Raw genomic sequence first — 27,914 nt, forward strand, 5'->3', positions numbered from 1 at the left:
CTGGTCCTTCAGGCTTTTTGCACTATGCCTTTACCAGCTTTATTCTGCCCCAAAATATTAACCATAACACTGAAGGCAGTGAAACGGTGCAGTGATAACACAGGAGATATTCTGGTCTGCTGCGCCCACGTTTACCTATCTTTTAATGCAAACCAGTCTCAATGGATCAAAGTCTGCCATGGTGTAACATCCATGGAGTCATTAACACCTTCTGAAGGAGAATTCCAAGGTCTCATGCCTCTCCTTTTCTCATGCAGTGCACAGGTATTTGTGTGCATGCAAATTTATCATCTTCCCCCAGAACAAATGCTCCAGTGCATCTCCTCCTATATAAACTCCATGTCATTATTCCCCGCGCAGTCAGCACCATACAGATGCATTAGAAGAGGAGGGAGCTGAGACAAAATGCAGACAAGAAATCACTTTCACTACCAAGCTTCTAATATTGAAATTATAAACAAACAGAGAAGGCATTATTACTTATTTATTTGTTCTCAAAATTGCTAAGAAGGTGATCTTAAAAACCCACCACTGACCAAGCTAAAGTCGCAGTCTGTATGACTCTTCTATGCCAGTCACATGAAACAATCACTTGGCTACACCAGACAAATTTCTCAGTGCAGAGATGCAGATTTCTATATTTAGGTGTCTATTCAGCAAGTAAAGAATTCATATTTGATTATGGGAGACCTATGTATTTCAAGGTGACAAACTGGAGAGGCCAAAAGAGCAAGAAAAGTGAAGAGGGCAAGAGAATTGCATAAAAACACATGAAAAAAAAAAAAAAGCTGTTCTCTGGTGAGTGAGTTTCTGCAGACTTCTTACTGCACAGGCAACTCTACTGCACAGTGGTCATCCACCCCAGAGAGAACAGCAGAGTGCGCTGACATGTTAACTGGAGTAGAGCCATTTCACTGGCCTCTGAGAAATTTCTTTGGCTCAGTAGCTCAATTAAAGGATTCATTGGGGTGAAGCCAGCAAGATTTCACCAAAATATTCATTTGTCCCTCAGTCCCTGAATGCAGAAAGCCCAGCCTGGATGTCTCTGTTGTGTGCCGCAGTCTACCACAGGAAAATGACCAACAGGACAATGAACTGAGCCAACAATAACACCACCCCACTTAGACAGTGCCTGCTTGGTCATCTCTGCAGACTTGCATTTTGCTGTTTTTTCTTTTAATAGGATTTCTTCAGGGGGAGAAAAAAAAAGCAAGATTTTTCTTGTGAGCCAAGTGCTGGTGTCTTGTTCCTGGGCTTGTTACTCAACTGTAATTCTAACACTGTCACCAGGGCTGGCCCCAGACACTATAGCTGCAGTTGCAGAGCTCTCTCCCCCCAGCCCTTGACATCCTACCTGGCACGCTGCATTTGCTCTCTCCTTCTCAGAGCAAAGGGATTTCCCCAGCCCTGCTCATGTCTGTGGTGGTGCACAGGTTTTATCTGAACAGTTCATGCATTATTTTTAAAAGCTGCCAGTAAACAAGCCTCGATGATAATTCAGCTTCCTCAGTTCTCTGACGCTCTCTAGTGCCTACCTTACAGCGGAGACTGCAAGGCAGACAAATTGCCTTGCAGCGTATGTTTGCTACACACACTGCAAAGCAAACGTAGAAGACGTCGCCTCCAGCGCAGAAGTGTGAGGGAAAAACATCCTGGGCTTTCTTTGAAACAAGGGCTATTAAGACTGAGGCCGAGTTTGGCTTGTTAACATTTTTGAAGAGCTCTGAAGATGTACAGTGCTATATATAGGTTACGAGAGAGAAACGCCAAGCATGATTACTGGTAAACCCGTGGGATGCCACATATCTCTGTTACTTGCTGGAGGGGCTCCTCTCTCAAGTGTTGCTGGTCTGGCCTTGCAGAGCCCTGAGCTGAGTTTTATTTTCAGATGCTTTTACTCTGTAACCCAAGCCCCATTCTACAAAATGTCAGACAGTACCTCTTTGTGCTCCAGACAGCACGCTGGCATACAGTGCTCCCCGTGGCACAAGATAAATGCAAAGGAGCACGGTGACCTTTATAGCCGTGTCAGACGGCTCCTTGACCCAGAGACCTCAAAGAGGTTTGATTACCTGCCCTCCTGCAACTATTCAAAAACATGAGAGGGCAGGAGAGGGACCTTCCTATCTCTGCATGTGAACACTAAGAACAAACTGCTTCCTTAATGGCTGCTTTCACCTTACCCATAGATGAAAGTGTATCTTGCCGAGGTGCACATAGGTAGGAAGCATGGGAATGGAGAAGGGGGGGAGGGTCCTCCTACCTCACTCCCGGCAATGGCAGGAAGAAATGGGAAGGATCCCTTCCACGTGCCAGGCTGCTCTTTTGTTGTTGCAGAGGATTAGCGAGAACAGAAAGATAGATGGTGAAATCCTCCTCTGCTGAAAGCAAGGGGAAAACTCCCACTCACTTTGACAGGGCCAGGATCTCCCCCTTTTTAACAAATTAATTATGAGCTCCAAAATCCAATTACAAATAGGAACATCATGGAGCTGTGCCACACTGACTTTTTTCAGGCTCTAACTCTGCAAAATTAATAACCACACTTAAAACTCATGTCTGTGAGCCACTCCCAGGAAGGAGGCTCTACTCCTTAAGTCACCTTTATTCAACACAAGAATCTGTGCAGTGGTTAAACAAATCCATAAATCCACATTTATACAAATGCATTCAACAGAGGAGCCAATGCAAATCTGAAAAGAAGCTGACACCTAGATATGCAGCTGTTAAATGCTCAGCTGTTTCAGTTCAGAACGTGCTCCACACCGTAAGGCCAGTTCAGGTTTCACACATCCACAAACACACCTGGGAAGGGCAAGCAGCCAGCAATGCAGACATACATTCAAGCAGTGAATTATGCAGTTTTCTGGGATGAGCACAAGCGTTAAAACAACGTACTATTTTCTTATGGAAAATCTTTGAGAACTGACCCAGAATAGTGGCCTTCAGCTTTTTCTAATTTTTTTTCCCTGGGGGGTGGAGATGGCTACCAGTGTTTTCAAGCTTACTGACCACACTCCAGTTTCCTTGGGCAGCGTGTGCATCAGAGAGCATTGCAGCACACTAAAGATGAGCTGTTGAGTAAAACAGTGGGTATGCAGGACCCAACACCCACACCGCATGCATTTGAAGGGTGTTATTTCTGGCTAGCTGCAGCCTGGTCCTGTGGCCTGACCCTGTCCGTAAGTGAAGTGTGTCAGCTATGCACTTGCAGAGAATCTCCCGAGATGGGCCATCCAAAACCACGTGTGCGTGTCAGGCAGGCTGAACAAGCACAGCGAATGGTGACAACCAGAGGATTCACCTCAAAAGGGGACTCCAGATCACCAGAAAACACATCCTTAAGTTTCCTGCTGACGATCCCCAAGAAGCAGCCTGCGCATGCCTGCAAGCGCACAGAGCGGTGTGCTGAAACCTGCTGATCTAGAAGGACCTTATAATCAGAAAAGCTAGTGGTAGAGAAATGCTATTAGCCCTTCAGATATGCTTTAGGGTTTCAGTCCATCGTGACTGTATCCTTCTGTGAAGCAGCCTCTCTTCATCACGGCTCTGTCCTGCAGTCCACAGCCCATCTTAATATTTCCATCTTCCTGGAGCATATTTTCATATCCTAAGACGGGATGCTCAGGGAATACGCTCTCTGTTGCACTTCTGTTTATGGCACCTCACACAACCTAGCTCTTCTTCTAAAAGTACCTCTAAAGCACGCTTCGATACAGTCTGGCCCTCTGTTCTCCTTATTTCACCCAGCTTGGTCCAATCTGGTAACTGGAGGGCAAAAGCCTTTGCAAATTTATGGGAAACATGTAACAGCAAAGCTAGAATTTATGAATCGCAGCAAAAATCCATCAGACTTCAGCAGCCCTGAAATCGGGTCACTATTCCTTTGGTGACTAAGACAAATGCAAGACTCTAAATATTAGGCATCTAGTTTCAAAAATAAACAAATGATTGGTATAGCTTTCTCTTGAAAGCCAAAATTTATCATCTGAAAATATGAAAGAGCCAAGCACACAAACCCAGCAACACTATCATGTTTAAACACACACCAGGTTCCCAGCAAAACTGATAGAACTGGGCTGGTCCTGTGCTGGAGACACCGCATTGGTCCTTGGGACTTCTTCCTCCATTTTCTATCCTTAGGCAGTCTTGGTGAGCTTCATCTCATGCAGCTTTAGATACCGAAAGCCATCATCTGAAACAGCCACCTATGGCTCTCTCTCAAGTTAACCGAGAGACAAAGGCACGTGCGGAGTGTGATACATCAGACCCTAGTCAGACTGGAATCTGAGGTGAATTTCTCTCCTTTGATGATACACAAGGTCCTAGCTCAGCTGTAGGCAGCTGTATCTTTGCTCTACAGGCACAAAACAGAGAAGATCGGGTTTTCTCTCCAACACATACTTACACTGTAAACCCTATACAAGCCTTCGCAATAAACATTCCCTCACAAAACATAGCAGTGGGCATGCTGTCTCTTCTCAAAATCCAGAGACCAGAGAGCGATTACTAGAAACATTAGGTGACAGGATGCAGATGTACACAACCGAGATCAGTTGAGGACACTTGCATGACCACAAAACTACAGCACACAATGGACGCTGGGCATATTATACATTGAGATGTATAATCTTAATATATACTGCAGTATTTATTGCCAACCCCAAGGGTTAAAGAGTCACGAGTCCAGTCTCCCACAGAAATTATGAGATTTCAAAGAAGAAAATAATAGTATTTAGAGATCATTTGCCTTCTGCTTTGCAGATAACCTAGGGCCATGATTTTAAATGTCTCTTTGCAGCCCTGCAGGCTAGAAACATTTATTACAAAATACAGAGAAAGGAGTTTGCTCTCTACTTCCTGGATTTCAAGAGTGGGGACTTTAAGAAGAAAAGCCTCCAGATTTTGGGATGTGCACGATAAGATCACATGATTTGGCTATGCTGCAGGGTGAAATCCTGGCTCCATCAAAGTCATTGGAAAAATGCCGATTAAGGCTTGAGTTTCACCCTGTATCTTTGCAGAATTAAAAGTAGACAAAGATATTATGATTATCCATCTGTATTTATTTCCTTATCCCTCCCATGCACCCTACCTTAAATACCACACCACAAACATATGTTGATTACAGTACACTTAGTAAAACAATCAAGTAGTTTAGGCCCCCAGTCCTGCAATGAACTTCAGAGGAGAATCACAGTCAAAATCCTTGCTGCTATCTCTCTGTGCTAAAACGTGGTACAGTCACGGGACTCCTTTTGTCAGTATGACCAATTTAGCCAAACATGCTTAAAGAAACTGAGAGGCAAAACCCAAATCCCATCTGTATGCACATTTGGAAGGCCATTCAAAGAACACATTTGTTGTAATATGTTTTAAGAGCTCCTTAATATCACCTTACATAACTACACAAAACTAGCATGCAAAAGTGTCCTTAAGAATACAACAGAAATATCCCCTTAAAAATCACCATGTGTTCTAATCCACCATGAATTATTTACATATAGTTTCAGGATCCAAAAAAAGAGTTTTATGAAAGATATACAAACATTCCTTTCCTTTTTAGAATCAGTGACTTAAAAACTATTCAAAATGAAACTAGTTCTAAAAGCCTCAAAGTCTAAAAATAAATATTGAAAGACAGCTTTAGCTATGCTTGCTCCAAGACTGGTGTTCCTGAAGAACCAGACAAATGGCAAATTACAACTGAAAAAGGAATCAAATGCAAGATTTCTCACCTGGATTTCTGCTATAAAGAAGCTCTGGGGGCCTGGGCTGTGCAAAGAAATGTGCAAAGAATCAAGTAGTGCCATTGGCTTTTTAAGAGAGTGTTTTAATAACTTTCCTCACCATCCTTTCTGGGAAATCCTTTTGGGACCTGCTGTTCCCAGGCTGGTGACTGGGACCACGCCGTTGCAGGAAGCAGCGGTGTCACTGCACGATGACCCGAGGCATCCTTCAGAGCTGGTGCCCACGGGGATGTCAGCAGTGCAAATGCAAGTCACTCAGAAATGACAGAAGCTGCTGTGGTTTTCAGTGAGAAGTAGCCCCCTAGATCGCCTTGCAGAGAAACGCCAGGCAGGCATTCATATTTGCTTTGCAGTTTATTACGAAAGTCTGCCACAGCACAATGGGATGCCTAATGTGGAACATCACATTAACAGTATTTTATATTTGTGTAGCACTCTTCATCTCCAAGGGTCCCTGAGAGCTTTACGAGCTACATGCATGGCATACCAATGAAACTGAGCCATAATTCTTCTAATTAGTTGAACATCAGCACGCAGCACACGGCACAACAGAAAATGTTACCGGTCACTCCTCTCTTCCTATGGAAAGAGCTGCGTGATATTTAATAGAAGCATGCTGCAGTAAAGACATTCAGTTTTAAGGACTCCTGAAAAAATTAAATCTGACCAGACAGGTCTCCTTAACATCCGTGCCTGTCCTCCCTTATTAGATATGCACACTTCATCAAATACGAGACACAGAAGTGGAGTAGCCCAAGACCTGCTGCTTCTTAAATATCCCCACTTTCACACCAGATTCAGCAAGTTACCAACACATGGCTCAGGCAGCTCCTCTGCTGGTGAGGCTACAGAAAAGCTAGTGAGCAGCTGAAGTTCAGTGCACATCACCCTCTTTTTAAGATTAGTAAGTTCATTTCTTTAGCAAAAAGGAATACACACATCCTCTGGAGATCAGTGCTAGCATCTAACCGTATGTGCGTGCAACCCATCAACCAGTAAAACTAATTACAAAAATCAATTTCAGATACTTTTCTGAGCCTTTCATTCCTCAATATACTCCTAGTTGACTTTTGTTGGAGAATAGGAAGCCTAATTATTACTTTTATTATTACAAAGGAATGCAAGGTGGGGCAGTGGTCAGTGCTTAAGTGGCTCACCAATGCTTTCTAGTCAAAAAGAGAAAAAAGAAAAAAAGAAAAAGGCATTTTATTCACAGTTTTGCCACCTGCTGGAAAGACAGAAAAGCCTTTGAAAGTGTGACAAAGCACAAGAGAAAAGCTAGCAGGAGACAGTACAGGGCAGAAGAGGAGTGTGACAGGATTGTGAAATACATAATGTGAGAAGGTTGTACCTATTTTTAGATGGGCAGGGATGATCAAGTGTAAAAGCAGTACATTTCCATGAACGATGTACAGTTCCTTTCATTCAAAAAGGTCAGCAGTGCCCTTATAGAGAGATGGCTGTGATCATGTCTATACTAGAAATGGAGGAAAAGAGGTTAAGAACCAGCCCCAAAGTCCAATCAGTCTTTCTACAAACTTCACAGCTCCAGATTAGTCCCCAAAGGCCTCGCCAAAGACTTGTCTAGCAGCCCATGTGCAGCATGTAGCCATTGAGGACATCAAAAGAAATGAATTTTTGTAGCATTATGTCTTTTACACACACACACACGCACGCACGCACACACACACACACAAACACACACACACACAAACACACAAACACACACACACACACAGACACACAGACACACAGACACACACACACACAGACACACAGACACAGACACACACACACAAACACACACAAAGACACACAGACACACACACAGACACACAGACACACAGACACAGACACACACAGACACACAGACACAGACACACACAGACACACAGACACAGACACACACACACACGCACGCACGCACGCACCTAACACACATCCACAAAGCCTACTTCCCTAGCTGAAAAGGAGAGAAAAGCCAAAGCATGTAGCAACATCAAAGAAATGGAAATTTTCCATTTTCTCCTCTACTTAAGAGGATGCATTTAACGAATGCCCGTTGCCATACATGCCAAGCACTGAAGGTGGGGAGGAACGCTGCACTTTATCTCCCCGGGTCTATGCAAGACTCCCATCGAGAGTGACAAAGCCGTCAAAATGCTGCTCCCCTTTCAAACTCCTTCTCCGCAGCTCCTCTCCAAAGGAAGCTCCCAGCTGGCAGGGAGCGGGGACAGGGGACGGATGCCGGCGCCAGCCCAGGCGCACAACCCGCGCTTCTGCCCCATTAATTGCCGGCACATCCTCCCGCAGCCCTGGGCTCTGGGGACAGCAGCAGAGCGGCAGGCCCAGGCGGGCACCCGGCAGCAACACCAGCAGCAAAGCTACCTAATTAAGTCTCCAGAATGGGGGGGGGGGGGGGGGGGGGGGGATTTTTACAAAAAAAAAAAAGGGGAAATCAAAAAAAAAAATAGGGATGGAGTTGCTTGGCAACAGGAGGGCAGAAGCAGCTGTGCAGCAGGTCGGGCTGGTACCCAGGCGGTGGCTGGCCCATTAGCACCCTGCATCTCATGCATTTCGTGCTGGGGTCTCCTAGTAACAGCCTGTACACGCCGGGCTGCTGCGCACTTCCCCTCCTCTCCGCCTGTTTCTCCCCATCACGCGAGGCATCACTGTTTGCCCTAATTACACATTCTCTGCTGCTTCAAGCTGCCATTACTTCGGTCCCCAGAGGAGCAGCAAGAACTTTAAAAAAAATCTCCTCTAATAAGGGCTTTTAGTTTCAGATTTCTGTGAGCTCAAAGATGCAAGGCAAGGTAGCAGCGGCAGAAGGAATAGAAGAAAAAGAAGAAAAATTCAGCAGTTCATCGGGTCAGATTTTTCCAGGATGCTGAAATATATTTTTCCCTTTGTTTTTTGTAGGTTATCCTGGAGGGTGAACAATGAATACAGCCCTTCATGGGACATATTTACATAATCCAGAGCAGTGTATCAAAGATGTGCTCTTTGGATACCCATATTTTAGGCCAAGAGTTTCCGAGAAATTCCAGGCAAAATATAAAGGCAAATATTCCAGTCAAAACATAAGAAACAGGTATCAGAGACTAGAACCAATGTAAAAATATCAAGAGGAACAGAGACCCCCTTTTCCAAATGCTAACATTTTAAATGGTTTGGCTCCACATTTTTGCTAATGTGTTTTTTCGCTTATTTGAACTATTACAGTGCCGATGTTTCTCACCATTTACATGTCACTTCATTTTCTCCCTTTTGCCACTGAAAAAATCGGAGGAAGATGCATACTGGCAGAGGCAGCAAAGGAATAAAATACAAGGGGAAAATAACACATGTTGCTTTCTGTTTCCCAGTTTTGTCAACAACAAAACAGAAGAAGACCCAGAGTGCTTTCATTCAGTCAGATACTGGGTTTGATTTGGGGGTGGGGGCAGAAGGGAAATCGTGTGCTTGGGCTTAAAAAAATACACTGGCAAGTTCTCCCAGTGAAGGCTGCCCTGGTGTCAGGGCAGGGCTACCTACACGGTGGCAGGTACACAATGTTTCTGAGGGGGGTCCCATCCTTCCTGGTGCCTTCTCCCTGTCCTGGGGACGGATGTTGCAGGCTGTGCCCAGTGGTGCGGGAGCTCCTCGCTGCTTCATGCTGAGCAGGGCTTGGTAAGCAGGTCTTGGCAACGCTGCTGGGCAAACCTTGGTGAATCAAGCAGCCTGGTCTCAAGAGCACAAGGCAGCGAGTAAAGATGATTACCGGCTAGGAAGCTTCCTCATCTGGATTTTGGAAAAGGCACAGATGATTACCTGTCCTTAGCTCCAAGGGAGGTACAAGCACCCAGCTGGAAACCACCCAGGTCATTCATGCTGCCAGATGAGTGTCACTAAAGCAGGACACAAATGTACAATGAAATTCCATCACTGGGTGATGCTGCATATTCACGGAGAAAATTTTTCAAAATAAAGTTTTTCTATATGAAACACATTTCCTAACACACATTCAAAGCCAAACAAAGCCCAGAAGAAGAATCACCTTTGGAGTTCTATGGGTTTTGCAAAGAATTAATGATAAAATTGTATCACATGTACCACACTCCTATGAAAGTCAGTTTACAACAGAACACAGCTTGGTCCATTCAAGTTAGTTTTCACCCAGATAATCACCGACATAAGTCTTCTACTCATAGACTATTTTCCATTACATAGGTCAAGTTTTTAGCTAATCTTGTTACACTGAAGACAGCTCTTTTCTCCCTGCCCCTCCCCAATACATATGCCACATTCTCCTTAAAAACAAAAACTTTCCCTCCAACTTCTAAAATAACAAATAGTAACCACACTGGAAAAAGACCAAATGTGGAAAATTTCCCTCTGAAGGAAAAGCTTTGCAAAGTTACAGGTGACCAACAAGAAGATGTCTAAATGGAAGTTTATGAAAATTAACCATAATACAGCTCCATATAGTTACATACTGAACAAAAATGTGCCTGGCTGTATTTTTATAACATTCATTTCCAAGAACTAATACAAGCTTCTAGTGCACTAATGATCACTCATGGCCACCATAAAAAACTAGAATGACACTGCAAAATTGTCCAAATAACCTATTAAGTTCTCTCTGTCAATGGTAAGAGTCCAGATGTACAGGAGGAAGGAATAAATCCCTGCTAAGCCTCTGAATGTGCACTGCCATAGAGGGAGGACACCTTTCTTTCAGAACTCAGCTGGGGATCAGCTTTTATCTTGAAACACATGCTTGTCATTGTTAGCTTAGCTAGCATGCTTGCAAATGTTTTTTCAGCATTCAGTTTTTGCAGCCCCAGTTTTCAGTCCTGGGTTTTGAAGGCCAGACACCTTCAGGAGCAAATCTGCCAAATGCAGCATTTCTGTCCCTATCCACAAATGGGGACTGCTGGGATTACGAACTAGCCTGCAATGTTTTAAAGGCTTTTAATTCTTATTAAGCCTTCTTATCATGTATAAAGTCGACCAAGGGAAAGATTTTGGTTCTGCGGTAACACAAAGGTTTTGGACACTCTGAGAGACCTGCAGATAAAGAAGGTCCCATGTGGTATTTCTGCCCCCCCCCCCCCTTTCCAAAATGGCTGCACTAGCCTTTAAACTGTCCTCACTTGACATCCCTGTCTTTCATTCATTTGAATCTACTGCAGCACATTACCATTCACTGCTTGACATGTGGTAAGCAACTGGCTTCTGAGAGTGGTGTTAGACAGTTGTTTTTTGAAGACACAAATACATGTTCTCAACTCCAGCAAAACAGAAAGATGAAATTTTATTCATGAAATCCACCCTTCATTCTCTGCATCATAAGCTTGCCCTTTAGCCATCTTTAAGCATATTTATTCAGCCATTATTCCTAGTGCTAATGCAGGTCTGGCTGGTCTCCCTACCTTCAGCTGGTCTGTGCTATACAGTGGGCATCACCTACACCATGAAGCCCATTGTTTTATTTGGGACCCCACCACCCTTCGCAGAAGTGTGGATGCTGTATTTAGGTCTGCTATATTTAGGTCAGCTTCCATGAAGCCTTGCAGTTCACCTGCTCCTGCTTGCAAGTTGCTGCTGCTAGTATGTAGTGTGTACGTACCATGTCCACATACAGTGTGAAAGGCAGGCTCTGGATTAGGAGAGGTCCATCCAGGATCCTGGCTGCTTGCCCAGGTGTGACCCAAACGCCCATGCTGTGCTTAGGAAGAGCCTAACCCAGCACCTGCTTTTGAGATGAGAGGTAGTGCACTTGGCTTTTCCTGCCCAGAACTCTTCAGCTCTCCTGGCCTGCTCACGCTCTTTTTGTCCAGAAAACCCACCTTAGCTGAAAACAGGATGTCTGAGCACACATCTCTGATTCAGGGCTGGTGTGACCTCAAATACTTCAGAATTCCCAGTGCTCTGGACAAATGGATAAGAAAATCATAGCTTCTCATCATCAACCTGCCATTTGTATCCAGTGTGGGACAGCAGCAACACAACGGGAAATTAGCAGAAGACAAGTTGAGGATTTTTTCTTTGAGTCTTTCTCTGTGATCCTTATCATTTGCCCCCTTGCTGGGTGCCTCACAGGGGCTCAGGGGTGGATGGGTATAAAGAAAACACTAGATAGCAAACTAGAGATGGCTGCCTACATTCTCCCTCCTGCAGCTGCTCAACAGACAGCAAACATCACTTTCTATGTCTCCCTTGTGCCAAAAAAACATGTCACATGGCAAACAAACAAACAAACAAACAATACCTATTTACATTTTCAAACCCAAACAGTAAGACTGTCTTGTGTTATCGATTTGACAAATGATGGAGCAGAAACACAGGACTGAAAATTCAAGCATTGGCAACCAGGCAACAGGTGACCACTGGTGTTCTAAATGGCAAGGGATGCTTTTGGCAGGATCCACCCTCCTGCCACCTGGGAGGTTCACAAAGCTCGTTTCCTCAGCCTATGCTACAATGCAGCTGTACCGTTAAACAAATCCAGCCCTGAATGAATGTCTTCCTCACACCCCCCTCCTCCCTCATCTCCCTTCCTCTCCTTTCCAGTGGTAGATTCACCTGCTGCTTCAGCTGCTGCCATGGGAGCTACAGGATCCTCCGTGTCCCCTTGCTGGGTTGCAGCCCTGCATACAGAGCTGGGGACTCGCTACAAAGCCGTGGGTCTCTGCACAACAAAAAATCTTGGGCTTTGGCTTTCATTTCTCCTATGCGACCTATACTGTTCTCCCAAATGCTTTTCCCTAAGCCATTATTCAAATTCCTACATCTTGCATAATTGGTGCTGTGCTTGGCTGTTTACTTCTTCTTTCTCTTCATTGGCTTTCTGTTCACGGGTGCTACCACACTAACACAATACAGCATTCATATGGTATCACTGACACAGACAGTCTTATTTTCTCTATTATTCCTCTACTTTGTATTAACCTTCTTTATCTATCATCTAGCCTACTCTCCTCAATTTGGTCTTCTCTGATCATTTCCAAATTCTGCATGTTTCCTCTTCTGTCTTCAACACTTTGGGAAAGCTTTCCTCTGTTGTTTTAAATCAGATCTCAAAAACCTTCCTGTTCATTAATGCTCTTTCAAATACTCGTGTCTCGTCTTTTTCTTGCAAATATAGTAATTTGTTTTCCTGCAGGGTGGATTTGTTTGTTTTAGTTACTCTCACCCAGCACTTTGAATAAAATAACCATATAATTTAAAATGAGATGTCCTGACAATGTGAAACAAACTCCACTTAAAGAAATGCTCTCTTAAGATCGCATGTAGACTCATAACATCTGTTTACACGGGTATTTCCCACTTGTTTCAGGTTTAGAAACTTAAATACAGATGTGAGATGCCCAACTGCTGTTTCTCAGACTTGAGCTTAGGTTATATCAGCTCCTGCTTTTACATGGATAAAGAAAAAAACCCCAAATCTTCTGATACTCATAAAATGGAAACCCCAGAAGAACCCCCAAGGGTCATTTTTTATCACCATCCCAATCTTCAGGGTTTCCTGGTCAGTTTATATGTGATGCTTTATCTCTGGCCAGAAAGCACCCATGCCATCTCATACCTTCCCCTGTACATCACCACAAGGAAGGCTTATATGAATGGTTTTGTCAGGAGATAGAAATCTCCAGAGATCTTTGATCTGGGAGGCACAGCAATGTTCCACGACTAATCTTTCCATAGGTCATGGGCCAGCTCACCCTTAGTCTTATTTGCATCCACACACTCGCCAGCAATATCCTGTTTTCTAATTTAGGAAGTACTGATGACTATACACAGGTTTTGGCTCATTCTAATTCCTTCCCTCTCCACTCTCCCATTACATTGGCAATTCATCTCCATGCATGTGTGAAGGCTGGATGAAAATTTTTATCTCTCAGAAGAGACAAAATGTCATTGTTTGCACTGATGTCTGCTCCATGAATAAGTGTGAGAGAATGTGCTAGGGCTGGATTACCGTGCCAGTCCTGGTGGCTCTTTCTTTAGATGTTTTTACCTCACATTGCCAGCATGGTCTTTTCAAACCTACAGTTCACCTTCTCCTCCTGTTTACAAGCCCAGCCACTATTTCTTCCCTGAGTGGCTTCTTTGCTGCCCTCTGACAGTCAGTCCCACCACTGCTCTTAGGTCCTTTACACACCCTTTGCTTTAGATGGCTCAGCTTACTTTGAATTCAGTCAAATATTTTCATTTCCCTTTCCATCCAGACAATGTTTTTCCCTTTCCCTTCCAGATTAAATTCTCTCCCACACAGATGACTGTTTTTCCCTCTCCAAAGGTCATCCAGAAGGTCATTTCATAACCAGTTCAACCACTCATGGGCCTCACAGTGCTGTCCTAGTTCTCTTATGGATGAGGTGCAGGAGAGTATCCAGAGAAGCCTGTACAGCACCAAGTGCAATGTGGGGTCTGACTGTCTCTGGGCTCCCTGGCAAAGTAAAGGCCTAAGAGATTAGCTCCAATCTAGCAAGCCGCTATCAGTCTGTATTGCCCCCAGCCCAGCCTGGCTCATCACACAGCAGCAAAGAACACCAGCCAGTGTCTGTCTGGTTAGCCTTACATACAAACGAAAGGAATGCAACCTCCTTCCGCTGCCTTCCACCCCCCAGCTCCTCAGCCCATGGTCTTCTTGTTTTCATGCACTGCAGTAAATCCCTTTGATCCAGCAAGCGCACTTTGCACGTGCAAGTTGGGTGACCAGCCCGCCTCTGAACCCCACACTGAGAGCTCTTTGTCTGTCAGGGTACTCACACCCTTTTACACTGAGCTCGCACTGGCAGACTGTTCTTGCATGACATACTAACAAGCTACCAGCCAAAGGAAAGTATCTCGCAATCATTTCAGAACCTCTGGTGCAGCCACTGAATAAGCCAAGTGGCTACTAGCCATTGGCACTGCTGGGTGCATGTGCAATCCACAGCACACTCAGCTCACGGTGTGAAAAAAACCAAAGCACCGATGAAGAAAAGGGCTCCTTGTCCCTAGCCCTGAAGGCATGCATGGGAAAGGAGGCAGCCCGGCCATTTATAATTCAATCCCAAATTTCCATAGCTATTTCTCTCTGTCCCTCAGGCAGGAGGTCCCTGCAGGGAAAATCCGCTGCAGAGGTCAGCATGAACAGATTTAATGTCTTGCTTGTACCAGCTATGATTTAAGGCATCCAGTCAGAAATTTTTAAGGGAACAGAGCACTTAAGTAGGATGAAGGGGTCTGAATGACTTTGTGCTTTGGACTCAAATAAGCTAGTTAGATAAGACTATCACACCCCTACCCTCCATTCACTGGGACTGCTCCCAAGATGTATATCTTCAAAAGTATTTAGACAATCTGCTTTCCATGGAAACAAATGGAAGCCAGGTGCCCACCAGCTCCCAGGTTCTGCATCAAAGATGTATTTTAACAACATGGCTGCATCCAGTCCTTATTGCAAACAAAACCACGCTTTCCACACAGCTATGCACAGCTAGGATGTTATATGACTGCAAAGACAGGAGAGCTCCTCATCCAGGTTTGTATTCCCTCTTGTCTTTTGGCTTCCTGCTTTCCTAACAACCTACACTATCTGCTTCAGACTTGGTGGATGGAAACAGGAACACTCCCATAAAGTAGTAAATGGTTTAGGTGCTGGTTAAACCACTGATTAACTGTTTGACTGGCAAAGATCAGAGGGGTAGCTGAACCCACTAGGTGAAGTGCTGGGAGTGAGAGGCGTGGGCACTGCACCTGGTCAGCTGCAGCCTCATCATCTGATACAGGTCTTCCCCATCTGCCAGCAAAGGTGGACTTGCCTTTCTCACCGTGTTGAGTACTGCTGTGGATGGGCAGAGACATACACATTAACGGCACTGTGTACAGTCTAAGGTTACTCAACAGAAGTATGACAGGGCCAGTGAGAAATGTTTCTTGTCATGGATTAATTGTAAAACATAAGATTTCATACGCTGGTGTTACTGAGGGGAAAGGTTTTGCCCTCAGATACAAAACTCAGCCAGACTTAAGGCTGGGTTCAAAAGCATGCAATAGCAATATCTTGCAAGACTATGACTCCAAAGGGTAGAAGTGTTAAAAGAGTAGTGGTTTTTGCAAGTGCTCTCTCGGGACTCCTTGTCCACATCCCCATCTACTGGGTGACAAAACCACAAAAACTCCACAAGTTCACCCTTTCTAGGTGATTGCGTCACATCCCTGGCTAACTTCAGGAAGAGCCGTGTAAGACCCACCACTTCCAGCGCAAGGAGGAATGCAGAAGTCACATCTGAACAGACAAGACCACCGCGTTAATGGCTCTCACAATCTGCATTTGTGCCTTCACAGGAGCCCCATCGCCCGCTGGAAGGCCTTGGTTGGGATGTCCCCCCCAGACAGCCCCAGTGGGCGCCAGCCTCACAGCAGCACCGGTGCTGCAAGGCTACAAGGAGTCTCCCGACCACATTGCTGCAGATTTCAAAATGACTGCGCTACTTTCACTGGCTTTCAAGTCATTGGATCACAAGTGAGGTCACTCCTGGCAAGGAGGCTATCCCCAGTAAAAGCACTAAAAAGCCCACATAAAAAGATCACAACCAATGCCTTTTATGTCTTTATATGATTTATACTTCAGACCATGTAACTTTTACGGGGCTGCCTAGTATTTGATGGATGCAGGTCTCTTAACAACCCACGTATTTGTTTGATTTACTGCACTGGTCCAACATGTTATTTTCTACCTTGCAAGAACAACCTCGCTTCTAGGAATCTGCCTGCATGATAAGATCGTGAATTAAATGTGCAGCTATCGTAAGAGACCACACATTTTACAGTAAAATTGAGAAAACTGATTACAGCAATCCCTCTGGAAACAAGAATAACCATATGATAACACAGTGCTAATGGTAATTTATCATCTCTCATCACACGTGAAGCTTAGAACAAAGCAGCGATGCGAGCGAACTGCACAGCTATTACTGCCAATGAATAGGAACCGTACAGCTACTGGGGACGACCAAATGACAGGAGAGTGGGGATCCTGAACAACCAAACCTAAGCCAATTTGGTATGCTTCAAGAAGCTTACACAGTGGAGCTTATATGCAACGTTAACAAGTATTACCCAAAATAACAGCCTGGTATCTTTCCATACATTCTATTCTCTCTCTACCTACACTACTCCATTCAAATTCCACGTCATTCTTTCATTTCTTCTCACTGTATTTTATCCCCAGAGAAGTCCAAGATCATGAGTATCTCAAGGGTACGTGCATCTGTGTACCTACACGTCTGGGTCTACAAACATGCTCTCTCACACACACATTATTCCTAAACCATATATCTCAGATCTGAAATACATTTTTCTCTTTCCCTCATACAACAGGCAACAAAAACCTACCCATGCTATTTTCTATTTGAAGCAATGAACACTTGACTAAAATTAACATTTTTAAAGTTGTCTTGAGGAAGTGAGTGCCAAAAACCCAAACTGGCAGTTTTAACATGAATGATACATCTACATCCCTTAGGTATCCTAAAATTACTCTGCATCAAGCCCTATAAGATATATGAAAGCCCAACAGGTTAATGGCAGACAGTCAACTCCTCCGTTCTATGGAATAATGGGTACACTTGCTGGCCTACCGTATTTTTTCACTGCCCTGTTTCATAGATAGAAGCTCGGACTTTCAGAAAAGATTTTTTTTTTCTTTTCTCTATGAGAATAAAAGAAGATGGTTACGGTTAGGTGGCGGGAGGACAAGATGAGAGAAGCATCCTACACAAGTACCTGTATGAGTTCTCTGGTGAGCCTTTAAGTGGGAGCTCTTTGTATAAACCTTCCGGCACCCATTAAATTGACAGCGATGAACCCTCTTCTTGTTTTCTGGGGATGCTTCTGCCCCTGTACCTCCTTGTTCACTGTCACTTTGCCCACTTTTTGTTGTCCCTGCAGTTGCTGTTGCTACACCCACTTTCACAGAGCTGAGCGAAGTTTTCTTGGCCACCAATTTCAACGTCACCGTACCATCCACCGCTGAGAGAGTTTGTGAGGTTTTTACAAGATGGCGGCTGAGCTCTGGAGAGGAAGGGGGTGTTAATGAGGTTACTGCATTGAGTTGGGCCTGGTTGACGGCTGTATAGCCTTCTGTGGAAGAGCTGGTAGACTGCAAGCTGAGGCACGTCTCAGACAACAGCTTGTCCCGTGAGAGGATAAAGTCCACGTTGGCGCTTTTGTCACACGTACTCGTCTCCACTGGTAAAAGGATGGGGTCCAGCCGTCGGATATTGTCCTCTGCATCTGGGACTGAGGAAGCATGAAGGAAGCAGTCCAAATCCTCACCAAAGGTCTCGGAGATCTTCCGCGGTTCAGTCTGAAGGTATCGCTCCAACTCCAGGCATGTCTGCAGGAGGGGAAGGAAGACAGGAGGGAGAGAAATCACTGTTAGAGAGAGATGGTCACATTCTGGGAGACATGAGGATTTGGAACTTGCTTGATGCTGCTCTGAGACAGAGTGTGGGAACATCCGCATATGGTAGCAGATATTACAGTAGAAATGAAGATACGACAAAGCATCTGCGACGTTTTCATGAAAGTTTGTACATTGTCCCATGGATACCAGGCCCTTCCCAGTTTTAAGTGTAATCCGGCCAACAGTCACCTCCATGTGAAACTATCCTAATGGCCCCACCGCCTGGCCACCTACAAACAAAAAGTCACCTCTACAAAGAACTGCTTCCTCTTCCTTCGCAAACATTAACTTTCACTCCAAATTTAATTCAGCATAGTTGGCTGTGGCCCAATCTGTTCCTAAAACAGCACAATTCTGAAGTGTAGCATTTTAAGATAGAAGACAGGGAAAAACTTCCAGTGACACCACAGCTTGTTTAAAGGGCCTGACAGCAGGAAAGAGATGTGACAGAAAAAAGGGACCTACTGTCAGTTTTAAGAAGTTTTGGCCCATCTGGTCAAACAGGACTTCCTGTGTACAGGACACTAGACTTGCACATCAACACACACATGCACCTTATTAAAAAGTAGGTGAAGATGCAGTCAAAGAGGCTGCCACATGAAAACATGCTCCTGCATTTCCATACCAGTGATCATCAGCACAAGGATAGGGTGAGCCTCCGACTTGAATGTACCTTATACGAGGTGCCCCGAGCTAGCCCCAATAAAGCCTCCAGACACCATCATGCTGCCCAATGTTCTCCATAACCAATATTATAAACTTTTATTGTTTATAGAAAACCATTTGCTGTCATTTCAGGAGCTTTTAATGCAGTTTATTAGTGCTATTTTTCATTTCTCACTGCCTGAAAGGCTAGCTGGCTTAATACCACTGCTGCGATTTTACAGGACTTGGAGAAACAGACATTCTAACAAATACTTTTTAGAAACCTCTGAAAACTACACCTCAGAGAACACTTCCAGAGATATTAAGGAAGGGATTGTAGGAAAAAATTTTCATCCTGTGGGAGCCAGCAACCCAACTATGTCTCAACCTGGAGAGTCCAGCATCTGATCAAGAAACAAAAGATTCGTATAACCAGAGGAGAGACAGAGACTCCTGCCTTTTGGGTACAAAGGTCCCATCAACAGCAGCACACAGGCCCCACTCACAGCTCTCTAGGAGCTACCAGGTAACTCAAGATTATTACTTTCAATGTACCCAAGAAGCAGCACTGCTGGTTGCAGATACAATTTGCTGGGATGACTTTCAGAGTCCAAAACTGAATTTTTCAGACAGCTACCTGTTGTTTCTTTGTAAAATAACAGCTGATTATAGACCTGAGCAGTAGAGATGGACTTGGACAAAAAGCAATAAAATGGCAACAGAGAGGTGCTACACTTTAGCATGTAGGTTATTTTCAGAGGCATGACACTGTATATATGATGTGTCTGCACACAGGCCTGGAAGTGGGACACTTATCAGTTAGTATTTGCCTTAAGCAACTTTTCTGTTTTATTTTTAAAGTGCATTTCTGAGACTGCGAGGAACTGCTTTAGCTGGAGATCTGGTCTCTCCCCAGATGCACCCCAACAGGTTTCGGGGGCTGCTTTCCAAACGTGCTCCACAGTCTCTTTCAGGAATAACCCTCCTCACCAAAAGAGGCAATGTTTTTGAATTCTCCGTATCATGCAATTTGCACTTTCTGGCCCACTTAGCCTTCACCCAGTGGGGCAGAAACAGGTTTAGGGGCTGAATAGATAAAAGGGCTCCAAGGCAAAGTGTAGTCACCAATTAGGGATGGAAAAGGGGGAAAAAAAAAAAGAAAGAGACAGGGATTCAAGGCCATTAAATCTGATGACAGTGACATGAAATTTCATTTACTGCGGGATCAGAAAGCTGCACGCTGGCTCCAGGCTGCCCATGGAGGGGAGGTAAGTGGGAGGTGCTGCTCCTTTAAGGCATCACCAGCCCACGACAACAATAGTGGTCCTGACAGTTTTTTCCAGCTTCACCATTAATTTTCCATAAAGAGCAGCTTCTCAATGAGCCCTTTTCAGGCAAAGCCTGATGCTTCAGAAACCTGTAATTATTCCCGGCTCCCCCCTCCCGCAGCCATTGCACCTGTGCCATTTCAAGACACCAGCTGGTCACGTCTTGCCTTCTGCTTCTGAAATCCAAAACCAATGGATCAAGCCCATCTCCCCACAGAGGAGTGAAAAAAACAACTCAAAGAAACAATACAGCGTAGTCCCTCTCACCCACCCCTCTCAGCCTCTCCACCAAGTCAATAGGGGGGAAAAGCCTAGCAACACTGACACAGAAAAGCCCTCCACCTAATCTGCATGGCAGACAAAGCCTGGTGAGGGGTTACGGCCACAGCCCTTCCTTTACCCCCTGCCAGGGCCCTACCTGCTACTGCATTTGCCAGAGCAGGCAATTGCCGGCAGAAACAAAGCATCTTTCCCCAGATGCACTTCCCACCTTCTGCCAAGACCCTTACACGACCTTCCCTCTTCCTGGCCCAAATCATCCCGGGAGTGGTGAGGCAGGATTTTGAAACCAGCCTCGTTTCTTCACTCCTGCCCTGGCAAGACAATTCTTAGGCCAGCTAAGCTCACCCTCTTGTCCTGACCTCTGACCTGAAGACACCTGTCAGGCTGACACCACCAAGAGGTGATTTGGCAGGCATGGTGGTGTTGGGTTGATGGTTGGACTTGATGACCTTAGAGGTCTTTTCCAACCTTAATGATTCTATGGTTCTAAGATCCCCACTTCAGCCTGGTGGACCATCATGAGCAGCAGGAGTGTTCTTTGGTCTCTGTTCCCACAAAGTTATTTGCCAGCGAAGATACCAAAAACTACCAATTTTTTTCTGGGAGCAGCAGGATATTGACCACTATCCACAGAGATACGAATACAAACTGCTGAATGCCAATGCTGCTGAACCTCTGTAGATCTCCTACTTCCACTGTCAACCTGGTAGGAAAATGGTCCAAGGATACCGAAGACAGGAGCGAGCTGCTCTTGTCATGCTCTTGTCATAGTTCTATTGGATGTCCAGTTTCTCCTTAACCATTCATGCAAGAGAGGGGGAGCTTTGTGTAATGGATGTAATACGTATCACATGCAACATTAATCTGACCATCCTTTGGTTGCTATGTTGCAGGCAACTTGGTGGGTATTAAACCTTCCTACCCTGTGCCTGTAGGATTTACAGCAATAAGGACTCGAAAACTGCAATGGGAAGAGGAAGATGGCTCCCTTCAGGAACACAAGAAGAAGCTCCGTAAGATTACTGATTGCTGTCAAGCCATTTTTGCAGGCGAGGGATAAAAAGTAACTCACTGCTTCAACCCATCTGCCCTGATTAACAAGGGTTATTCTCCTTGTACCTTGCTCCTCAATTTACCCAGTTAAAAGTAATTATGATTCACGGCTGACAAATAATAGGATGTGACTTCGCTAGAACCCGTGTAGCTGCAGAACGCCAGCTAGCAAAGAATGGCAGTCTGGCTTATGGACATTCCTGACAAGGCCCCAGTCTGATTTTTGAATTTTGGATATAATTGCAGAAAGGCTCACTTTCCTGCAGAGGCACATTTCCATCACCTGCAAGAAATGCTTTGTGCTTCCTGAGTACACACTGGTAACTCATAACACCTCTTCACTCCCCACATTATACTATTACCTCAGTGCTCTCGGGCATGTATAGCAGCAGAATACATGTAAACCGCACACCATGACACTTCCACGTGCAGCACCAGATCCTTCAGACAGTACAAGACAGCCACTGTAGTGCTGTTCTATGCCTGGTAAAGACCAACTTCTTACTTGTTAGTCCACCTTATCAACATATTCACTGGGTTCCTCTGCTTTACTGATGCTGAAGTACTTTCTAACATCTTGATTTTGAATTTTTCTAGCAGATCATGGGAAGTTCTTATCTGGAAGTGCTAGTTACTTCTAAGTGCCATTTTACTGCAGATATAATTGGACATCAAGCACTGATCTTGGACGTTATCCAAAACCTAATTAAGTAGTTAGATACTTAGATCAGGCTGTAACAGAAAATGAAAATGTTGAATGTGGCTGACAAGCAGGTCTGATCTACCAGCTCTGTTTACAATACTTGAAAGGATTCTCTTTGCAGTATAATTTATATGAGCAAAGCAAAATTACATGTGCAATAGTGAAGGTCAAATTCCAACCTCCATCATGGCCCCATTGCTTTCGACTGGAACATAAAGGAGGGGCCTCATCTCTAACTTCAAGTAATTGTGAAAGTCTCCAGACTGCAAAGGAAGAGAAAGCATCCACAATCTGAAGGCAACCCAAAACAATAATTCTAAGGCAAATGCCACCACAGTTCACTCAAGCTCAGAGCAAACAGTAACACCAGGTCCAGTGCCTGGTGTCCATATTTCATTCTTCACCAGAACAGCGAAAGCTTTGAGCTATGGCGACACTTGCACTGCTGATGCCATAAGCAGATATAGAACTGGATGTTGTGGGGCAGCCCTGAGGTTAAGAGGAATAAGAGATTTAAAACTCACCTCCCTTCCCTGAAATGCCATGCTATTTTTGTCCTTAACCCTAAAATAAGGTTTGAAAGATGCAACTTCTTCCCACTGCCAAAAGCCTTCATTACTTCCTGAACAACAACAAAACCCAATGCTCTTGCCCATTTATTCCAAGATTGTCATCTGTTCCCACCCAGCTGCCAAAACCTCCAGCTTTTCCTCTTGGCAACCTCTACTGGGCAGTTGCTAGCTGTCAAAAAGCTGAAGCACATCAGAAGCTTAACATTTGGGACAGCATGAAGTAAACAGCATTTTAATATTAAAATGAGTAGTTTTGCAAAATACACTTGGGAAAATGGGAAAACCACTCTGAAACGAATGAGTAGTAAGAAAAAGTTTCAGGCGATAGCAAATCATTTCTATTGCAAAGGATTTAAGACAAAACTCCTAGTCGTGTGCCAGCACATCTTGCCTACGTGTTACATAGTTCATTGAAAAAAAAGACAGTTAAATCCACTTCTCAGGTACAACTATTAGACACTTCACGACAGCTAACTTGTGGTACATATCTGCATGCATGTTCTTAATCTCTTGTATATAGGAAGCAAATCAAGTTACCTGTATGCTCAACAAACAGGCTTCTGCCAAGAGCAAAAAGCAGGCACACATATAGTTAGCAAAGATCATCTGATACACAAAGACTTGTTTTCCTTCACCATATGCCTGAGCCGTCAGGCTAGACCTCTCCAACACTGGCTGAATGGGTCTTACCAGCCACCAGAGTCTGCAATGGACAAGTCTGTTAACTCTCGACTACTCCACACAGGATTCAAGCTTCTGTTTGCAAATTTCTTCAACTTAACAATGGCCTGTGCCCATTTTTCCCCTTGGTCTCAGCCCAAAGAATGAACCTTTAAGGAAACGTACTTAGCCAAACCAGCCCATTCACTGTTATTCATGCACAACAGCACTCTCAACGAACACTCTCCTACCATGACCCAGACGGCTTTCTCCCTGGATGTCCTCCACAGCATTTTTCTTCAGAGCATAAAAGATGCTGAAATCAGAAGCCTCAGCCACATTCAGCAAAGATACATTTTAACGTAAAAAGTTCTGCGAATTTACTTAAAGGACAGAACCGCTACCTTCACATAAACACAAGTCATTTTCCTGTTGCTCTGTGGCATGATGTAACCAGGATTATCAAAGACTTTGATCCACCTTTACAACTCAAAGTATCAAAACCAATTTTACCATAAATTAGCAATTTTCCCCAGCAGAAACAGGTGGTAAAACAAATGTCTCAAACAGAAGAAAAGTCTGAATCTGTAACTCTAACCAAGGAGTCAAATCAAGATTTGTTCCCAAACTTAGTGACAACGAAATACATCTTACCTAACAAATATTCTTTTAAATGGACAAGCCAAAGTTGTTCAGTAAAAATCTGTGGTATTTGGGCTCTAAGCATAAAGAATTTCAGTGCACTGGTTGTGAGATACTGAACAAAGGACTGCAGCTAAGAGTGGCTGAATTTGATAGGTATCTAGATAAAAAAAAAAGGATGAAAGAAATCTGCAAACACTGAACCAGGGCTTTGGGGGGCTTTTGTTGTTTCTTGATTGTTAGAAAGATAGAAAAAATATCTGCAACCAGTCACAACAACAAAAAATAGCATCAACTTCAACAAAGGATTACGGATAGCCAAATCAAGAATTCAGAAGTGTAGGCAGTCCATTGTGCTAATATCAAAATACGGTAAAACCCATGTTTGCTTGTACACAAGCACATATCCTGCATGCTGTCATGCAATCCAGACGGCAAGTAGCCATACAGTGACCATCTGAGAAGTGATACATATGCAACTTAAGTGTGAAGACATCATTTATTTATATAACAACCTTGGATGGCTTTGAGTGAGCTGGCTAGTGGCCCTTACCGCGAACTTTTCCTCAAACTTCTTCAAATGTGTATTTAACCTGTTGCCATCCGGTTTGGAAGCAGCTTTAATTTAGCATTATAAATAGCAAAAAGGAACAATTAGCTCCTTGAATCTCCAGTCCTAGCTCCTACTGAAATCAAAGGATCAGGTTCAAAGCATGCCCCAGAGTGTGGTAAACTTTTCACAGGAAATGGAAATGCAAGAACAAATGCTGACGGCTGTGGAACATACAAAGCAGAGCAATATTTTAGGTCTCTATCCTCAATTAAGTTTCATCCTTACAAAGTATGGCAGTGGGGTTACACAGCAGAATTGGATTACTTGTAATTACTCTGGATAGAATCACAAATGAAAAACTGTACTCTTTAGAGATGTTTCAGCTTAACATTTCCTCCTCAGCAGCTGACACAAATGTATACACCAGTTGTGTTCTCATACTGTCAGGCAACAGCATATACCTAAGTACAATTCTTCACTATTAGCTTATTAAATCAAATCTGGAGAAGAGATGTGATCAATACACTCAATATACGCTACATTTGATATGAGTCCTGGGCTGCAAGTCATCTCTTCTGCTCTGACCTAAAAAGCATATTAAACAAGAGGACGCATAACACTAAATTCCTAACCCAAAACCATGCAACTCCTCATCTAGACTTTCTATGTTCAACATTTTTGCACTGGGACTACTGTACCCTGTACATGATGCCCATTCATTATCACATCTCACAGCTCAAAAAACCTTTTGTATGTTCCCTTTTGTATTATTTTTGGCTATGGGGAGGAAGAGGTGGAGACCTGTCTGGGAAACAGGAAGCAGGAGGAAGGAGGTGAATGTGTTGTAGAATAAGGTCAGAATAAAAAAAGAATAAAAGAGCATTTTTACCATTTCTAAATGATAATAAACATATAGGTCCAAAGCCTGCCTTCAGCTATGCAGGGAGCAGTGGGCTGTTTGGTTGAAGTTTAAACTGTAACATGAGCACAGGAACTGTCCAAGAATATTTACAAAAAGCCATTTGCTGCTTTTTTCTTTGGGGTTTTGGGGTTTTTTTAGATCATTTGGGCAATTTATTATCTTACAAAAGCAAGAAGATGCATGTGTTACTGTGGTAAATACGCCAGCCTGGGCAACGAAAAGAGAAGGCAACAGACTTCAGTTTCACCGTTGCACCAAGAAAAGAAACTCTGGCCTCGAAACAAAGCGATGGGAAGCACAATGGATTCTCAGCTGGGGTAAATCAGCACAAAGCAGCCCTGATTTCACGGTTCCTGTTTACATCGGCTGAGAACCTTGCCAACACTCAAACTACATGAAATTCTGCTCTTGATTAGCACCATTTAACTCTGTGGCTTACGTGAAACAGAATTTGACATGTTCTTTGACAGCTGGAGATGGTTATTTTATATTACAAATCCTGTCTACTTTATTTGGAACAACATGACCCACATGGAAAAACAGGAAGAATTTAAAAACAACATCAACTTCAGACATCCTGATACTTAAAGGATTTGTTTCTTTTTTCTTTTTTTTTTTTTTTAATTTGTGTAGTCTATACGGAGGTACTCACAAACTGTTTTTTTGCCACTTCTGGGCCAGAGTTTTCACAATCTATGTACAGAAACAACAGCCTTCGCACTTGAATGTCCCACTGCAGGTAATCTTGCCTCTCACTCAAAAGCCAGGTGCCCTCCAAAGGATGGTCCCTTACAGCTAAGGGTGGTTTTCCATTGCTTTTCTTTTCTACACTGCTCTGCCACAGCACTTGTTCCAAAACTCTAGCCACCAGGGATCTTGAGCAGCCTCAAATCTCACAGGCAGTGCACCTGGGCTGCTACGCACCCTGATAAAAGCAGCACAGTCCTCTTTAAAAGCCATTTGCTAAAGCACATTAGTAAAGTGTCTGCCAAAATTGGCCCAACCACTCAGCAGCAACCCAGGCAGCTGCTCACAGGCATCTGTGTAGACCTATACCCCCAAAATGCACTAGGTCAAACAAAAAGGAGATCTAGCAGGGTCTTCTGTGGACATCATTAGCAACTCAAGGTGCACTGTCAGAACTGAACAAGGCACTACTCAATCCCCATGAAAAGATCACGAGATCAGTTTCATGTCAGTGCGGCTTCCAGCAGGCTGTATGGCTACTGGCTGCAGCACAGCATGGGAAGCTGGGAGATCCTATTAAGAGCCCTGCCATTTATTGACTTGAGAAAGCTCAGCAGGTCAGGTCACCAGCTGCTCAGAGCCAGCACACCTCTGTGAGCCAATTTACACAACCATGGCTCTCGCGCTGACTCACTTTCTTCGGTCTGTTGACTGTGGACACCCACCCAGTTGTTACAGATTTTAACATGCTGCAATATGAAAGTGTTATTTCAGGACAAAGTTATTAATAGCGAAGCAGCCAGAAAATAGCCTAGAAGGAATGCAATGTCTTGGTATTCCTGGAAGATACAATGACTTCCCAGCATCCAAGCAGCCACCATGGTTAATTCAAGATGCTTCTGTGCACGAGACTATCTTTTGTTAGAGGAGCTAACTACATGATAAGCCATCATAACCTGTCTTCGCACAAATTCCCTGTATGGGTACCTGCAGACCCCTGAGTCTGCAGAGACTGCAATGCAGAAAGGCCCAAAGAGTGGTATTTTGTTACTCTACACAGGCTGGCGAAAAGCAGAGGCTGGGTGCTGTAATGGAGCATAGAATCATAGAACCACTAAGGTTGGAAAAGACCTCTAAGATCATCAAGTCCAACCGCCAACACAACACCACCATGCCTGCTAAACCATGTCCTGAAGTGCCACATCTACACATTTTTTTAACACCTCCAGGGATGGTGACTTCAGCACTTCCCTGGGCAGCCTGTTCCAGTGCTTGACCATTTGAGAAGCTCTGCTCTTCCTGAAGGTGGAGGACAGGCTGGGACCTGCTTGAGCCCTGCACAGAAAGCTGCCTGACTCCAGCACCTCACAGAGGCTCTTCTTTTCAGCCTCACTTGCCTACGAGCAGGCTCTCCTTCCCTTGTTTCTTCACACTGTATCCCCTCAACAGCACTCTTTACTTGGGCAGGAGCCTTGCAGTCAAAGCAAGTCAGTGTCCGTTTTCACGCTCTCTCTTAAACCTTCTGTTTCTCCTGGCAAAATACCCCTGGAAATGTATTGGAGAATACTGCGCAAAACTGCCAGACTCTGCCTCAAGTTTATGCTGGCACCTTTCCCTCTAAAACTAATTGGGAGGGTTCCCAAATTCATTCCAGGTACATCACCAAACATAA

The 27,914-nt window shown here is 44.3% G+C and overlaps 1 protein-coding gene across 2 annotated transcripts in view; it reads right to left on the reverse strand.

Moving 5' to 3' along the window:
- KLF7 (KLF transcription factor 7) overlaps positions 1-27,914 on the reverse strand; it is a 60,054-nt gene that overhangs the window by 14,662 nt on the left and 17,478 nt on the right. For both annotated transcript variants that reach the window (XM_075430750.1, XM_009939822.2), the window contains exon 2: positions 17,514-18,126. In XM_075430750.1, coding sequence (XP_075286865.1) covers positions 17,514-18,126 — 613 coding nt within the window. The remainder of the gene's footprint in view (positions 1-17,513; positions 18,127-27,914) is intronic.

The sequence above is a fragment of the Opisthocomus hoazin genome, chromosome 9 (assembly GCF_030867145.1).
Source record: "Opisthocomus hoazin isolate bOpiHoa1 chromosome 9, bOpiHoa1.hap1, whole genome shotgun sequence".
Classification (NCBI taxonomy): domain Eukaryota; kingdom Metazoa; phylum Chordata; class Aves; order Opisthocomiformes; family Opisthocomidae; genus Opisthocomus; species Opisthocomus hoazin.